The sequence below is a fragment of the Dasypus novemcinctus genome, chromosome 23 (assembly GCF_030445035.2).
Source record: "Dasypus novemcinctus isolate mDasNov1 chromosome 23, mDasNov1.1.hap2, whole genome shotgun sequence".
In the NCBI taxonomy this organism is placed as follows: domain Eukaryota; kingdom Metazoa; phylum Chordata; class Mammalia; order Cingulata; family Dasypodidae; genus Dasypus; species Dasypus novemcinctus.
In genome coordinates, this window is record NC_080695.1 from 31,027,802 (window position 1) to 31,046,316 (window position 18,515).

General features: G+C 47.3%; 1 protein-coding gene across 16 annotated transcripts in view; it reads right to left on the reverse strand.

Moving 5' to 3' along the window:
* KATNIP (katanin interacting protein) overlaps positions 1 to 18,515 on the reverse strand; it is a 171,324-nt gene that overhangs the window by 148,900 nt on the left and 3,909 nt on the right. For 13 of the 16 annotated variants that reach the window (XR_011647194.1, XR_011647193.1, XM_058286156.1 and 10 more), the window contains exon 2: positions 4,107 to 4,162. The exons of the other annotated variants lie outside the window; for them this stretch is intronic. Coding sequence is in view for 4 of the 13 variants with exons in the window: in XM_058286156.1 (XP_058142139.1) it covers positions 4,107 to 4,162 (56 nt within the window). In the remaining 9 variants the exon portion in view is untranslated. The remainder of the gene's footprint in view (positions 1 to 4,106; positions 4,163 to 18,515) is intronic. 16 annotated transcript variants of the gene reach the window in all.

Sequence of the window (18,515 nt, forward strand, 5' to 3'; positions counted from 1 at the left end):
GGTGCCCTCCCAGCAGCCCCGGCCCCCAAGGCTGTGGGCAGAGGGAGGACATGGCCCCCGCACCACAAGCCTGCGACCTCCACGGCGCCTCCGGCTGTGGACAATGGACAGGACGGGTGAGGGCTGGGTAGTAATCCAGGATTTCTTCCTTCTCAGTGATTTCTTTCTTTCTTTCTTTCTTTTAAACACTGTGTGATAAGTTAAGTTCCAGATTATTTTTGAGTCAACTACAATGACCACAATTTCAAAATCATTAATAATTCATGACCCAGGGCCATAAAATCTCCACAGGCAGGAACCATGAATACTTGTTAGAAACAAGGCTGGGAATATTTTTAACCAGCTGAACTGAAAAGCATCTACCAACTTCAGGCCAACCATCAAAGACGTGCTTTCCAGAAATGACTGTAACCCTGCCAAAGGCTCGGTTCAAGCTCCCTCTTCTAGGAAGACTTCTCTCCCTCTTCTGGAAACCCCTGGGGCTTTATCTAGACCTCTCCTCTGAAGTTTATCACTCTCTTCTTTGATTTGGGCCCACGTGTGTCTCTGAGAACTGACATGCCCAGGGGGCCATGCAGGCCACATCAGGTATATAGCAAAGCACCCTGGTTAAGGGTTCGCTCTCTCCCACCCCTTTGACCTAGAATTGGGCTCTGCTTCTTGTGAGCTGTGTGAACTTTAGCAGGTTAGTTAACCTCTCTGGGCCTCAGTTTCTTCATCTGTAAAGTAGGAAGGATGATAATTATCCTGTTCAACCCCACAGGCTCCTGGGAAGGTAAAAAGGTTAACTGATACACATAAAATGCTGGTTCTCATCGGTAGCTGCACATGGGAACCACCTGGGGGATTTTTTAAAAGTTCCAGGGCCAGGGCTGCAGCCCCAGGGATCCTGATTTAAGGGGTTTGGGAAGAGGCCTGGACATTGGGATGTTGAAAAGCTCCCAGGTGATTTTAAGATGCAGCAATGTTTGTGAACCACAGACAAAGCATTCAGGACAGCATCTGGCACAGCGTGGTTGGCACAAACCTGTTAGCTGTTGAGGTGGGGGGGGGGAACAAACTGGAGAGCCCCATCTAAAGGGAACAGCTATAAGCAACAGCTCCCACTGCTGCCTTAGAGGAATAAAGACTCAGGGTGTCATTCTCCATTTTTCCAAAGCAGCCAGAAATCTGCAGGCTTCTGGGAAATCTCCCCATATTTTAAAAGTGCACAAGAAATTTCTTAAAAAATTGTGATAGGCTCTGAGCCCATTAAATACATCTTTGGACTGATTTTGGCTTGCGGGCTGTCCATGCTGGCAAGGTCATTCCAGAACGGCCTCCTACCCTCCCTTTGCCGTGATGGCCTGCGACTGTGCAGAGACACGCTCGACCCCACGGGAAACCGCAGGTTCACCTGCCAGGGTGTGAATGGCCCGCGTGCCCTTGCCACCGAGGGTGTCACCGTCTGCTCATCCTAACAGGCACGGGGAGAGAGACAGCTTGTCTTTGCCTTGCCTTTCACGGCGACACAGCGTGAGCTGCCCCAGGCCTCCCGTGAAAGGCTCAGCGCCAGGGAGCCCCCATTTCATCAATGAGAAGGGGTGTGAGGCCGAAAGAGGAGGTGGGTGGGAGAAGCAGGTCATAATATACACACATGAGCATTCTGGCAGCTGGCTATTAGGTTTGGGGGGCCTTATGCTGTTTTAAGGAAACAAAGGCCCCCTAAGAGAGTCAGCACCCTCGTTTTCAGAGAGCGTGAAATCATCTCAAACCCCTTGCAGGGTTAAACCTGGCTTCTGTCACAGAATGCCCTCACTCTCTGTTTTCTCTCACTTCAAGAGCTTTTCAGAAGAGGAGCCATCTGAAAGGCTCTCTGGCGACTGGCATGATGGGAATAGCTGGGAAAAAGGCAAAGAGGGGAGCTCTGTTGCCAAGGGGAGAGGGAGAGAGGGGAAAAGAGCATTTCAGCTCATTCTGGGTCGCTCTGCTTCGTTGTTGCCCAGTGAATTTCTTAGTGCGGGTGAATGGGATGCTGTTTCTCCATGCACAAAGGCCTGGGAGAGGTTGAAACAGTTTGTTCCCAGCACGGGGGCTGGTCCCTGAGGCCAGGGAGGCCGGGAGTCTGCAGTCCTATACTCACTCTGGAAGGACTTTGCAGGAAGACAGCACACCTGTTCCTCTTGCCTCCAGAAAATAAAAGCCTTAGCAGGAGAGGGTGGGAGGACTCACCCGAGTTCAGTCTCGGGAGGGCCCATTGGGGCAGCAGCAAAATTCCCAAGTTACCTCCCAGCCCTCTGCCCAAGGCAGGCTGAGTAACTAAGCAGGAAGCCCCCGCTGGCTGTGCTGCCTGCAGCCGAGGAAGGAGATGACGGGAGAGAGGAGGAAAGGTGGGCCGAGGTCCATGAGGCCCTTCGCCATCTGACCCCAGCCAACACCCTCAGGCTGGCCTCTTGACAGTGGTCCCACTGAAGGGAGGCCAGGGCAGCTTTCAGAGGTCCAAGACTCTCACCCTTTGTCCATCAGCTCATTATCAGGTTCATGTGGTCCCCTGAGGAACCACTCTTCCCATACCCTCAGTCCAGACGGGTGAGGTGGAGCTGCCCGGAGCCCCAGCCTTCATCCCAGGAGTGCAAAGGAGTTGCAAATTTATGCCTCTGGCTCTGGTGACTGGAATGCACGAGATCCAAATGGCAAAGGTCCAGTGAGAATCGGCTGCAGACCTGTTGTTGGAACCCACTGGAGGATTACTGAAGTGAAAGAATTTAAGCTAGGAAGTGATGGCAGCCATTCTGACACTAGGTGAGGGCCTGGCTGAGCAAGAGGCCGACATAGAGGAAAGCAGAACCAAGAGATGGAAAAGGCAAGACTCAGTCTGGGTGCCACTTTTAGCACCTGGATCCAGCTGAGCCTGATAAAGTCCCTTCCACTATTGGAATCAGATCACTTTCCAACAAGAGTCTGAATAACTATGTTGATGAATTTTGGGGTTGCTCAATATTGGTGATGAGCCACATACCCTCACTCCCCTGCACCCCTTCACCCATTTGTCATTAAAGATGACTTAAATTGAAACTCCCATAAGCTTTAGTCTTGATCAAAGGGCCTTGCTGCCTTTTCCCTCTCAACCAATGGGTCCTTCTTCCTACTTTCCACTTCTCACAATGATCTTGAGACTTCCCTTATCCATGTTTCTGACTTTGACCATGATAATTACTTGGCCTGGAAAACTCCTACTCACCCTTCTAGAGGCAGCCCACACATCACCTTTTCTATAAAAGTCTTGATCCCTTTGGCTGAGTAGGGGACTCTTCCCTGTACTAAAATCCTACTTTCTTTACCCCTCTATGCCGGCACTTCTCACACTGTATTGTATTATCTTGTTGCACGGTTCTTGCTCAGCGCTGTGAGAATCCCCAGGTTGAGGACCACGCCTTGCCCGTTTCTGAGCCCCGGCTGCTGGGGCGGCCTGGTCCAGAACAGGAGCTCAGTATGGTGGGTTTCAAAAATGGCCACAATGTTGTGTAATTCTTTCCATTAAGGGACAAGACCTATTTCCCCACCCTTTGAATGTGGGCTGGCCTTGACTAATAGAAGTGGCGGAAGTGACACTGTGCCAGTTCTGGGTCTTGCCCTCAATAGGCCCTGCAGCTTGCACTCTCACCCTCCTGAAACTCGGAACCACTGTGTGAATGAGCCTGGCTAGTTTGCTGGAGGATGGGAGAACATGTGGAGGCCTGACCGCCAGCCCCCAGGTGACCCAGCGGGTGACCCCAGAAACAGGAGTGAGCCCCAGCTGAGATGAGCAGAGCCTAGCCCAAACCAGCAGAACCAACCAGGTCAGCGGAGCCCAAACTGCTGACCCACACAATTGTGAACTGAATACATGGCTGCTGTTTCAAGTCCCTAAAAGTGGGGGTGATTTGTTACACAGCCAAAGCTAACCGATACATTCAGAGATAATAATGAGTGACACTGGGTTAAAAATACTAGTTGTCAACTATTATTTGGTCAGGGATTCTAGCTTGGGACACAGTGAGAAAAAGTAGGAGAGCCAGGAATACAAATTCACCACCCAGCTCCCTCAGGTCCTTGCAAATACAGAGTTGTCCCCCACCAGCCCTTACCTCCTTTTTCTCCCTTGAGCATGACCGGCTTCTCTCAGCCTTTCGTAGAGTCTGACCTGTAGCAGTTCAAAAGCAGAAGCAGAGATTAAGGCTGCTTTAGAACAGCTAGTTTGTCACTGCAAAAGCTTTTTATTTACAAACTGAACAGACGGGACCAATCATAATCAAATGATTTTAAGAAAATGTAGCCTATTATTATAATGGGGAAATGGCATACCTTTGAAATAGACCAACGGCAAGGAAATGGTAATTCGACACACTCCCGTTATTTGCCTATAATGAGCAAAGCTCCAGCCCTTTAATCTGGAACATTATCTGTACTCTGAAAGGTCCAACGGACTCTACATTTCCCAGTTTGAAGTACATTTTTATTAAATTGTTTGGAATTACACAAAATGCCTTCCACCGTGCACATTCCTGTAACCTTGGACGAGTGTCTACCCACGTGTCACAACGAACCCCCAAACTCAGCACATCGGTGATGGTGCAGATGTGAATTAGCGGTAATCACCCGCATTTCACATAATGGGCAATTTCAGAGAGAATTGTTGCTTTTCTTGGAAAACTAGATGCCTAGCATTTGAAGGTGTGCATAAATTGAACAGCTCAACCCCATCAGGCTTAAATATGCTGTTCTGAAGGCAGTTTTCACAAGTTTTACAGACGCGCCTATTATTAAAGGATGCCTTGATGGAAAATGAATGGGTTGCCTTGGTTTTAAAATATAAAATGGGAGTCACTGCATAGCACCGACGTATCTCTCCACTTGTCCCTCTCCTTCACTCTCAGGGGGCTAACTGTGGGAATGCCACCCCCACATGGCCCACTAGTAGTCAAGAGCACTTGGGAGGTAGAACCAGAAGGCTTAGTGCCAGTTTAGTGAGAGGGGACAGAGTCTCAGAGGAAAGATGGAGCGTTTGTCTTTGGATGTGTCCCTTGCGGTAGATTTACATGTGAATGGTGTGCAGGGGATGGTCCTAGCTGGTGACAAAGCTCCAGTCAAAGGGAGATGCTCTTTCCAGAAAGGTGAGAGTATGGGAAGAGTAGAGCTCCAAGGATGGCTCTCTGGCAGTACCCCCTCTTTGGGGGCAATAGAGAAAAGGATTTAGAAAAGAGGCAGTTGGAGAGTTTGTAGGAGCTCCCAGGGCTGAGCCATGTCATGTCATGGTAGACATTTTGTGGCCTACCAGCTCGTGATGACATACCGCATTGCCCCCTTTTCCCCCACATCCATGGAGTGAGGCCTCCTGGAGGCCATGACTATACCTGACCTCAGACCCTAAGCCTCAGTGGACTGCACTAGAGATGTTCACAGTGGGCTAGGGGCCCACTGCAGAAAATCGGAATCCCAGCCCCAGAGACAGAAAGGAGAGAGAGGTGGAGTAGGGACATCTCTGTGTGAGCTTTCATGCAGCCACCAGCCACCAGCCTTGGGGACAGATGAACAGAGGCCAGGATGCCAAGAAGGGATGAACTCATCTGAAACCAACTGCTGCCTGCCTTTCTGTTCCATAGATATCCACTTACAACTAACTGTTCTGCATGTGTGTGTTTTCTTTTACTGCTTAAGACCAAGAACAAGATCTAGGGATAAAAGGGGATCAGGAGATCCAGGGTGTTGGGCCAATTTTATCATGACCTCTTGACCCCTGATGCACTGGGGAAGGATTTCAGGTAGAGAAACCCCCAGAAACCCTTGGCCACACCTGCTCTGGCTTTCAGTCAGAAGGATTCTGAGTGAGCCCTAAGGATGGCCTGTGAGAATGCTCTACCAGGAAGTCGGGCCAGGCAATGGGGAGCCAGTAGCTGGGAGACAGGCCTTGAGCTGGAAGGGAACAAAGTGGGCTGGAGGCCAGGGTTGCCAACAGACCAGGATGTCACAGCAGCAAAAGCAGTGCTGAGGCAAGGAAGCAGCCAGTAGGGCCAAGCAGGGCCCAGAGCAAGAGCAGGGAGCAGAAGGGGGACAGAGCCAGTCTAGGGCCAAGATGGCAGACCCCAGAGTCTCACTAAGGCCCTGAGGCTGGCCACATGCCTTCCCAGGGATCTGGTGCTGGGGGGCGGCAACCAGCTATGAGAACTTGGAAAGTTGCACAATCTCTGTGGGTCATATTCCTCTGTTTAAAAAAGAAAAAAATTAAGAGAGTTGGGATGAATCACTTCCAGGTTTGCTTTCAACTCTAAAATTCTGTTGCATCAATAAAGAACAGTTTAAAAAAATTGAGATTGACCATAAAAACAAAATATTAATACAAAGAACAAACAGCTTAACTATTGACATTTGAAAGCAAATCTCTCTACTGGAGGTAATTAGAAGCTTCTTTATTCATTAAATTGGAAAATAATTTGCTTATTTTCCAACGAAGATAATTCGCTCTAATTACGTGCATTTGTTAGCTCAACACCCTAGAAAGCTGGTCGTCCCAGGGCCTTATAGCACTGAGCCGCTTCCTCCTCCCAGGAGGTCGAAGTGGGAACAGCTTCTTCTCCACAATGGATCGGAAGCGCTTTAACCATGTTACACTGTGCCTGTCTACTGCACTTAACTTCTCTGAGTAGCTTCCTACCTATATCTCATTTTAGTCTCACAACTCAGGGAGGGAGATGGAGGAAGGTGATGTTAATATCAATATGTGCTGCTTACAAAACTGGGGGGGGGGGTCCTCTGCATTTTACAAGGTGACCTGCCTGTTCTAGTTACGGAGCCATAAATAAGACCAGAGTGTCTTATTTATGAAAGGATATGTGTGCACCTCACTTTACAAAACAGATGTGTGCCTGGGGAAAAGAAAAGCAAAGCAAAGGGACAGCGCTGAATTTTTGTAAATATAAATTCTATTCTCCCACTTATGATTTCTGAGGTTTTATCTGCACTCAGGATTTATTTTCAGTGGCATAAAGATTCTGACATTTCAGTTTTACTTCGCTCTGGATGCAGATAATAATATTCATTGCTATCATTTAGAGGGGAGTCGTGTCTTCCTTCGATATTGGTTTCTAAAGTCATCAGGCATGGGAAAAAGCAGAGTCCAAATTACCTTTGAAAAGGAGCCTTAAACCACCCATAAAGTAGAACTATAGGACACAGCTTTATATTTCCATTGCTGTACACTAATATGCATGTATAATTTGGTGCATATGGAAATGTAGATTACATGATAAAAAATATATATGCAAAATACAAGTTTATGGTATTTCTAATTTAAATCTTCATAGTCATTACTCTCTCTTTTACCCCTTGGGGTGAGAACAAGAGCCAGGCACTGAGTTCATGACAGTTAAACGCTTGGATGATGCAGCCGTATTTGTGCTGCATGCCTTCTCTGCACCAGGGTCTACATATAGGTACCATCTCCCATAGCCTCATGACCAATCCTTTGGATCAGGGATCAGCAGACTGTCTATAAAGGACTGGATAGAAAATATTTTTGACTTAGTAGGCCATGACTTTGTAAGGTCATAAGGTCTCTGATGCAACCACTCAACTCCGCCTTTGTAGAATGAAAGCAGCCAAAGACAATATGTCAGTGAATGGGCATGGTTGTGTTTCAATAAAACTTTACGTACAGAAACAGGCAATGGGACAGATGTGGCCTATAGTTGTGGTCTGCCAACTCTTGCTGTAAATGGGCATGATTCTTCCTATTAGTACAACAAATGAAGAAATGGGAAACAAACAAACAACAACAAAAAACTGAGGCTGGGGAAGTGGACTTGGCCCAGCAGTTAGGGCATCCATCTACCACATGGGAGGTCCACGGTTCAAACCCCGGGCCTCCTTGAGCCTTGTGGAGCTGGCCCATGCGCAAGTGCTGATGCACACAAGGAGTGCCCTGTGGGTGTCCCTGTGTAGGGGAGCCCCACGCGCAAGGAGTGCGCCCTGCGCAAAAGAAAGTGCAGCCTGCCCAGGAATGGCGCCGCACACATGGAGAGCTGACACAACAAGATGACGCAACAAAAAGAAACACAGATTCCCATGCCGCTGACAGCAACAGAAGCAGACAATAAAGAACACGCAGCGAATAGACAGAGAGAACAAACAACTGGGGCAGGGGGAGGGGAGAGAAATAAAATAAATTAATCTTTAAAAAACAAAACAAAACTGAGGCTGAATTACTGACTTCCTTGCTCAGAGTCACAAAAACATAGCTTGTCTGTTGAATCTTGAAACTCAGCAGGGATGCGGCCAACTCCTACTCTCTAGTTCCTCGGGCTTGCCCTGGACAACTAAGAAAAAGATGATGACAGAACAGCCCCATCCCCAAAGCAAGAAATATCTTCAACTACAAGCCAAACAATTCCATTCCTCTGCCCCATAATATCTATGTCCCTTCTCAACTTGAAGCAGTCAAGAGCGGACATTATCCCAAATCCCTCAAGATTGAGGAAGGAACAAAAATAAGGGGGGTAGATTTAAACTGCTGTTTAAAGTAGATTTATTGTTTTGGTAGTTACCCTGTATGAACTGAGTAACTTGTAACATTTGTGTAAAAAATACATTTTTAAATTTGAAAAAAAAAAAAATATATATATATATATAGCTTGTAAATGGGAGGCCTCAGTGTACTCCTAATTGCCATCATCACCATCATAACCATCACCATTATCATCATCATCACCATCACCATGCAAGGCTCCAGGCTAAGTACTAAGCACTACCTACTATGAAATAGATACTATTATTATCCCACTGTCAGATAAAGACACTGCCACCCGGAGGTTAGAAAACTTGCCCAAGATCACACAGCTAGTGAGTGGAGGAGCCTCGATTTGAATCCAGGCGGTGTGGCTCCAGAGCCCGCGCTTCTAAGCCCTGGGTGGCACTGCGCCTCAGTCGGGTCGCTGAGGATGAGTACAGGAACACCAGCATGTGCTGGGGAGTGAGTCTGATTTAAGGGACTCTTTCTGTGACCCTGCTTTTGAAGGTACTGTGGACACCCGGAGCAATTAGTAGAGGGATTCAAAGAAAACGATTCCTTAATGGCCAAAGAAGATGGAATTCCCTCCTAGCCAGATGGCTTACTGAGGTGACCCAGAATATGGTGAGAAGAAATAAAATGCCAAATGTGGAGAGGCAGGCTTGGCAGGAGACACTCACTCCTGCCTGGTCAGGTATAACGAGTGGAAGGAATTTTGTAGCCTTTCTTGGCAGGAAGAGCCAGGCTTTGGAGAATGGAGGTGACTCGGGAAACTGCAGTAAGAGGGTCTGTGCAGGGACCTTCTGCCACGGAGGAGTTTTGAACAAAGGACTTGTTTCCCCCCAGCAGGGTGACGATGCTTCCATTAGGCTGTAGAAGTGAGGGGCAACTTCTTCTTTGGTCCAACTGTGAGGGTTTCTGTTGCTTTTGTTTTATATATCTATGTAATTTCATTTAAATGACTAGCATCCCATGGAGACACCATTTTTTCTTACCTAACTTGATTGGCAAAAACCCAGAGGTCTGATAATACATAGTTGGCAAGTCTTAGGAAACAGGCCCTTTTGAGCAATGCTGGGAGGAGTGTAAAATGGCACAGCCCCTTTAGAAGGTATTTTGGTCACAGCCTCAAAAGTACAAATGCATGTTTCCTTGGTGCTAATAAGACCACTTCTAGGAGTCTACTGAGAAGGGACACCTCAATGAACAGGAAACAAATGGATGCCCAAGTTACTTATTGTATCAATTTGTAATTGCAAATATTAAAAATAACCCAAAGTTCATCAACAGGGGCTGGCTGAATAAATAGAGTGTGCACACAATGGAATGGAATACTATGAAGCTGGAAAAAAAGGATGAGCAAGTTTCTTATGTACTGTGCCTTATATATCCTTATTAGGTGGCCATAGACTAAGTGGGGGAAAAAATCAAGGGGCAGAAAATGTATGTAGTATTCAACCTTTTCTCTAAGAAGGAAGGAAAATAAGAATATATACTCATATTGGTTCTATTTGTATAAAGAACCTCTGGGAGGGCACATGCCTGGGAGACATTTCTCAACATTTATTTTTTAATATCATTTTTCTTTTTGAACAGTTATTTCCTATTCAAAAAACCAAATTAAACTTAAAATATTAAATGTCCAAAAGGATGACTCAAATTTTTAAAAATTAGAATGTAACATGAAACGCTGCCACTTTCCCCATCTGAGGCCCGATAGGGGGCAGTCTGTCTGAGGGAGACAGAGTCATCTCTGTGAACCTTGGGACCCCAGAGCTTGGCAGAAAGAGGACACGAGATTTTCAAAAGACAAAATGCCTCCTTTTAAGAGATCAATCTGTAATAGGTGAAAGATAAGAATGAGATGATGACAAAATATGGTTTCTGGAAATTGAAACAACGGCCGCAATGTTTCTTCACTGAGCCAGGAGGCTGTTGGTGACCTGCTCATTTATTTGAGGGCCAAGTTTTAATGAAATGGCTAGACAAGAGGAGAAAGGCTAAAGGACTGGAAAGTGAAATTGTGAGTTGTCTGGATGGGCTGTCTGAAAATGGGAGTTGTGCCTGGGGTCGGATTCCACCCATTGCTTGCGGAGCACCTGCCACTGTCAGGTTCTTCCCCCGGGGAATTTCCAGTCAGATGCCAGGACGAAGCAATGCCATGTGGCTCAGAGAAGCAGAGTGGCTTGCCCAAGGTCACCGAGCAAGGGCGAGGAAGAACTTGGGTTAGAAACCAGTCGATCTGGCTGAACATCCGGCATGCAGGACGTCCATGGCACCTGCTGCCTGCCCACCTGCCACCTGTCATCCAGCCCAGGGATGGAGAGTGCCTCCATCCCCCAGCTACACTGTCAGTACCCCCACCACAGTCCAATCTTGACTCTGCCTTCCACCGTCGGGGTTTGTGCAGATGCGCTGGAGCCAGGCCAACATGGACGCAAAGTAAGCATCGTGGATGGGGAGACCAGAGGTGGCCTGGAGATTACCTGCCTGGCCTAATCGGGGAGCCCGTTTGGTTCCAGCTGGTTTCCATACAGGAATGTGGGCCCGGTTGGAATAGATTAAATTTTTCCAGAGAAGTTTCAAGGCCAGGTTTGTGAGAAACCTTCTAATATTTGAATGTGGGCAAATAATTTTTAAAAATGTAAAGCTCTGTGCCTGGCAAAACAGGCCTCTACTTCCCCACCTAATGGGTAACAAGGCAGAAGGGTGGAAAACCTCCCACTCCTCCCGTCATTTCTCATTGCCAAGGATCTCTTCTGGGGGGCCCCTCTCAGGAAACCCCCTCAACAAAGCAGAAATCTACTAGACAAAGAGCAGGACCCTCGGGAAGCCTGGGGAATGCCAGCTCTGTGCCACAGCCTCTCCGTCAAGTTCTGCACAGGCGCCTCCAGCTTGGTCTGGGCCTTTAAGGTACATTCCATCTTCTGAAAGCCTGAAACAATATCCCTGTCACTTTTCCTTTGCATTTTCCGTGTAACGTGAATTCCCAGGGCCCGGTTTACTGCCAAATTACCTGAGATAAACAAGTCATGCTAAGATCCTCTTTTCCTCTCCAAACCCAAACAGCAGCTGGCAGTTGGAAATGGTTATTTATAACACACATCGTTTTGTCCATTCACTTGGTTTAGAACTGCTTAGCCCCACATTCTTTGGCCCGCTTCCAATTAGATGAGGGCCAGGGGACAATGCTGCACAGTGGCTAAGAGGGCAGCCTCTGGCTCAGCCGCTGCTCACCTGTATGGGAATCACAATCGTTCCAATTCCATTTAAGTTTTTAGTCAGGGTTAAGATGGGACATGTAAAACACTTAACAGTGCCTGGTGCCTACATAGGTACCTAGCAGTGCTTTTCCCATAAACTGTTATTCATGGATCCCAGTGAGTTCTATTGAATTCTGCCTCCCAGATATACCCTGAATCCATCTGCTCCTCACCATCGTCCCCCTCTGAGCCCCCATGATCTCACTGGACTTCTTCGTACCTACCAAGTGGGTCTCCCTGCCTCCACTGCAGCCTGGCTTTTCCCACGGTGGCCCTCTCTAAATTCAGCCATGTCACTTGCCTCCTTGATCCTCCAATGTTTCCTTCTGAGTTCAGAGTCCCAAATCCTTTCCCTGGTGGGACCTGCACAGCTGCCTGGACCTCCACCTCTTCTCCTCCCTCCCCTCCAGCCCCTGCAGCCTCACTGGCCTGTCTTCTGCTCCATGGATGCTCAATTCCTTCCTGCCTCAGGGCCTTTGCCCTGGCTGATCCCTCTTTCTGGAGCACTCTTCTCCTTCATCTCCTCCAGGCGGTCTCCTTGAAAGAGACCTACCTCCGCAGAGGAGAGGGCCCTATCCCTTCCTCCTGGGATCCTCTGCAGGGCACTTATCTGATCTTTCTATTACTGATGTGTGTGTTTGTGGACTGTCGCCCCAGGTGAACATCAGCTTGTCCACCCCTGAGTTCTCCACGCCCGGAACAGTGCCTGGAATGGCAGAAGCATCCATTGACATTAATGGAGTCGATGAATGAGTAAATGACCAAATATCTGAATGGACAATGTGGGAAAGGACAGGAGGCATGATTGTGACTGCAGTGGAGACTTCGTGTTCACTTGCACTGTGCCTCCCTGACACCTCCCACACACACACTGTTTCCAAGATGGCAAAATGAAATATGACAAAGTAAGTTTAATACCCCAAAGGAGATAATTGGAAAATATTGATTTTTCCTCCATTTGAAATAGTGAAGTTAAGTAAACGCCACACTTCTGTAATCTTATCAGTAGCTTATGTGACAACACGCTTCCCAAACTGAAATGGACTTTGCTCTAGCTCTGTATCCATCATACAAATTGCCAAGACCCATTCCCACTTCAAACCGTGCCCCAGCCCCAGCCTCCCATTCCCAGCTCCCCATCTAATACAAGTGTGCACAATACATTTGTGGAAATACGTGGTGTGCATTCCCCCCACCCCAAAATGATCTGCCAATCTGCTTTGGGAACCATGGGAAAAGGTGCATGAGATTCACAGGAACTCAAAGGAAAAAAAAGGGATGTATCCCTTCCTCTGATGACTAATGTCTACTAGAGTCTACTAAGTGCCAGGCACCATTCTCAGGGTTTTGGGTGGATGAATTAACTTTATCCTATGGGAAGGGCCTATTATTTTCATTTTACAATTTAAGAGTCTGGGCAGTTAAATACAAAGTCTATCTAACCCCAAGGCTACATAGCTGGTAAAAGGGGGAGCCAGAATTCGAGCCCCCTCCACAAACTCAGCTCTTCTGCACCTCTCCAGAATTAGGAAGGCTCAAGATTGTGAACGACAACACAAAGAGAGGGCAGGAAGGAGAGGTGAACCCCTTGCTCTGGTTTTCATGGTTTCCTTCTGCAGGCTTCATAAAGAATCTCCTTCCCAAAGGATGAAAGAGGCAGAACTTTCCCCCGTGCAAGCTCATGAGGCGGGAGGCTCTGCTGGTCTCACCACAGATCTGGGCCTCGTTCTGCCACTCGCAGCCTGTGTAGGCGGCAGGCACTTGACTCCCATGGGCCTGAGCCTCAGCATCCCTTAAATGATGGCCATCAGACCAGATTCAAAATCACTCCCTGGCTAAAGCCAGCCCACAGATGTTTGTCTGGACTCCCAAAGGTTTAAATGGAATTTCTTTTCAGCCAGCCTTTAAAGCTTGGACGATCTGACATTTAAAAAGCCTGATTTCCGGAGTCTCTAGGAAATCTGGAAGCTCTGGCAACACAGGGCCTGCACCCCCGCCTTGACAGTCATTGGGTGCTGAGGGGCAGAGGCCCCGACAGATGGTGCGGCTCCCACTGGGTCCCCACCACCTTCCTCAGGGTCTCCGTGCCACTGAGGCTAAGTCCAAGTTGCCATTTATCGTCAAGCCTGAGAGCTTTTTCTTACAGTAAAGATGAAAGTGAAAGTTCACCTCTCCGGGAAAGGTGAGCTCATCATCATCAGAATCATCACAGGGCTAACGCTGACAGATGTGGTGAGACTGTGCCCTCCTGATGGGAGGATTGTGCATTGAATAACTCATTTAATTCTCATAACAACCCTAGGTGGTGGATACAATTATTATCTTCATTTTATAAATGGTGAAGAGATGGAGGAGGCTACATGCTTCCAAGAAATTAATAGAAAACACATTACTTTACAAAAAATGAAAATATTCCTGGGTGTCAAATATGCAAAGTAGGGAAACGGATGTGGCTCAACCAATTGGCTCCTGTCTGCCATATAGGAGGTTCAGGGTTCGAAGCCCAGGGCCTCCTGTGAGGGCAAGCTGGCCCAAGCAGAGTGCCAGTCCACGCGGGAATGCTACCCATGCAGGAATGCCCCCCTGCGTGGGAATGCCACCCAGTGTGGGAAAGCCACCCTGCACAGGAAGCTGAGAGCTAGTGCAACAGGGTGACCCAACAAGAGACACAGAGGAGAGAAAATATGAAGACATAGCAGAATAGGGAATTGAGGTGGCATAAGAGAGTAATCACCTCTCTCCCACTCCAGAAGTCCCAGGATCGGTTCCCAGAGCTACCTAATGAAAATATAAGCAGATACAGAACACACAGCGAATGGACACAGAGAGCAGACAATGGGGGGGGGGGGGGGGGGAATGGGGGGGGGAGGGGAGAGGGGAGAAATAAATAAAAAATAAATAAGATAAATATTTGAAAAATATATATGTAAAGGATATCTGGATGCTGAAAGAACCGAACATAAAGCAACATCATGAGATAAACCCTGCCCACTGTGTCATTTATGTTACCGTCTGGTCTCTGCAAGATTCTGAATTTGCAGCTCCTGCACTAGATCCTCAAGGTTCTCAGATTATCTCATGGGACCCTGGACTGGACTAGTAAGTTCCTCCCAGCTCTAACCTCCTGTGATTTTAGGTGAGTTCATAAAACATGTCTAGGTAGTTTAAGACTCTTTGGAGAGGAAACACAAGCACACGTACACATGTGCACACATGAGGCAGCACAAGTTCGTGTAGAGTTTAGAAATGCGTGCCCCCTGCCAGGGTTCCATTGCTGCTGACCTGACATGCATGGTGCCTCCCCCTTCCTGCTGGGTGCCATGCCCCCGAGGCCTTTCCTACCCACAGAGGATGTGTTAAGGCAGGGGCTATCTCCAGAGACTCAGTCAGCTTTGGGTGGTCAAGACAGCAGCAGGCTCCAAAGTGAGGCAGGAGATGGGAGTGAAAAGGACTTCATTGGGAAAGGCAATGGAGGGAGGATGGGAAGATTAACTGAAAAGGAGGGGGAGCTTGGTGGTTTGGAGCTATATGCACCCCCTGAAAAACATGCTCTTAAACTTGATCCATTCCTGTGGGTGTGAACCTGCTGTAAGTGGACCTTGTGATCAGGTCACTTCATTAAGGTGTGGCCCACCCCAACCAGGCTGGGCCTTAATCTCACTACTGGAGTCCTTTATAAGCAGAGTGAAACCCAGACAGAGAGCCAGAGGGAGCAGCCAGAAGCTGAACATCAACAAAACCTGGGAGAGGAAGGGAGAGACCAGGAGATGTCTCCATGTGCCTTGCCATATGACCAACTAAGGACAAAGGAGCACCAGCTGCCAGCCCCAGAACACCACAATCTTTAGGGAGAAAAAAATCACCTTGGCGATGCCTTGATTTGGACTTTCTCCTAGGCCCCAAAGCATGAGCAAATAAATGCCTGTGGCTTACACTGACCACTGTGTGGTATTTGCTTGGGCAGCTCTGGAAACTACAACAGGGAGAAAAGAATAAAAACAGGCCGAGGGGTATAGTAAAAGTAAGTAGGACTGGGAATATTACTCCAAGTGGGTTGACCTACTTCAAAGGACAATGTCTGCAGGAACCAAACTAATCTAGCAAAGGCCTCTGCCAAATCAGCTCGGAGGCTTGGTTTTAGCTACCAGGGCCTTTTCCCTGTCTGCTTTATGGAGACCAGCCAGCAATGCACTGGGGGAAAAGTCACTTAATCTCATTCCTGGTTACAGTGTCAACCCAACTGACACTCAAGGACATTTTGCTGGGCCAGTCCTTGTGCCACATATTGAGCACACCATGGAACAAGAGTGGGTCTCTACACTCAAAAAGAGGGAGAGAGGCATGACACCCAATAACTCTAGTGCAACACAATGCATGAAAAGCTGTGCCATCCTGCCAGGCAGACATAGCTTATTCTACAGGTGGTGCCGGCCACTGCAATCTCCATCTGGAGATGACATGAAAGAAGGGTGCAACAGACAGAGAGCACGGCCAAGGCAAAGGCAGGCAGGTGTGCCCAAGAAACAGTCAGCAGTTCGAGGTGGCTCGGGCAGGTTTTGCTGAAATCTCGGGCGCCTCCTAGGCCAGGCCAGTAGCATCAAGGCAAGAAACAGGTGCTTGGTGACTTGCACCACCAGCCAGAAGAAGCCAAACTGTCAGCGTGTGTCCAGGGTCAAGGGGGCAGGCACTGCCCAGTGCCAGAGGACCCCAGCTGTGTGGCAAGGCAGGGCCAAAGCACCCTGTTTATTGAGAGAGACCCAGCCATCCAGGCCTTTTATGTTAAATCTCTACTTTTAGACATAAAGGAAACTAAACTATGGACCCCATTCAATCCAGGATACAACCTCTGGGCATGAGTGTGGGTGGGTGAGTGTGGAAAGATGAGGTTGGAGATGAGCAGAACCACCAAGTGGGGGAAGGGGAGGGGAACTGCTTCTTCAGGGAAAGTTTCCAATTAAAAGTGATCTGTCTACAGGGAAATTGTTAAGGCTACAAAGGGCAGGCTGTGGGAAAGCCCATGGGATGCCAGTAAGACAGTCCAGTGCTAGTAAGGACAACTAACAATTTCTTCATCTTACAGCACATGCTCTGCAAACAGCTTTAAGCTCTTCTTTCTGACACCATCTGGTTGCTTCTAAACCCTCTCCTTCTTGGAAACAGAGCAGCAGCCACAGCGTCAGACCCTGAGGGAAGTGAGAAGGTAGCCAAGAGTGGTGCCTTTTAAATAGAGTTTATTTCTTCCCCAGCCACGTGGGTAGGCTTTGCCACAGACCCACTCCCTGGATAAGAGGAGCTGGCCACACACTGGCAGGGACAGGGATAAGACAGGCCTTTCATGACATACTAAGGAATGGATGCTGTGTACTCTTGACTTCTGGCTCAGCGTCCTTCTTGCTGTGAGCGTAAAATGGGCACAATTGTAGTGAGTGTCACATCGGCCCCCTCAAGAATGAAATGAGATCCTCTATGGTAGAGGTCAGCACACTTTTCCCATAAAAGGCCAGATAGTCAATATTTTTGGCTTGGTGGGCCATTTGGTCTCTGTTGCTGGAGCATGAAAGCAGCCATACTTTACAAATAAAACTGTGACAAAAGCAGGCAGTGGGAAATTTACAAATGCTATCTTCTAGAAACTCCTGTGTTGGATTATAGTTATCTATATGACTGGCTCTCTCATCAGACTATGAACTTCGGAAGGGCAGAGAATATATAAATAAATAAATAAATAAATCATTTAAAAAAATTTAAAAACTAAAACTTATGGGCTAAATAAGCATGCCCATGGGAGGCATTTAGCTCTAAGGCTACCAATTTGCTACCACTGATACAGAGAAGTCATTTCCAAATTTACTACCTCTAATTATTAATTAAGATTTTAACATTTTTAACTTACATTTTGAAAACAAAAAGCAATCTTAGATAAAAGTTTTGAGAATACTGTAAGGAACTCCCTTATATTCTTCATCTGAATTCACTCTTACTCATTCCAGTATCTCTAGATTCCAATACACAGAAGGAACTGAAATATTGTCGAATCAATTGTCGAATCAATGAATGAATGCCATATGGACTAAAAAGTGAAGCACAGTATGTCAAGTTCCTGTAAGCTAAGGTGACAGGTGGAATGAGTGCTGAAGAGATGGAGTGAGGAGAAATGAATCTGATAGAAGGATGGGTGCCCAGAAGAAAGGATAACAGAAGAGCCTTATGGAGTACACATTTATTTTGTCTGCTGAATGCATGCTTTGTTTCATTTCATTTTATTTTATTTTTCTGTGGTTTATTTTATGCAGTAAGAGAAACAGACAAACCGCCAGGAGCCCCAGTAAACACCATGCAAGGGCATTACAGACTAGACATGCTGACAGTGTACTTCCAGAAAAGCCTCACTAATTCAATCGTCATATGTTTTTGCAGTTTGGGATTATTTGGACAAGCAAAGTTAAATTTCATTGTGGCGTTATTAATTCTTTGAGAAAGTTGGTTAAGCAAATGAACAGTATAAACAGGGGAAATGCTGAATGTTTGCTCTGGGGGAAGCAAAAGCATGTGAACAGCTTTGAAACCCATTCTAATTACACTGATGTGCTGAACTTTTGTCTAATTATTATGTTCCTAGAAAACTGAGTAGAAATCTTTTTTTTCCCTCTAAACCACCTCATATTTTGAAATCACTGGGGGAAATTTGACTTTAACACACAGGCAAACACTTTTATAGACAGAAGACTCAC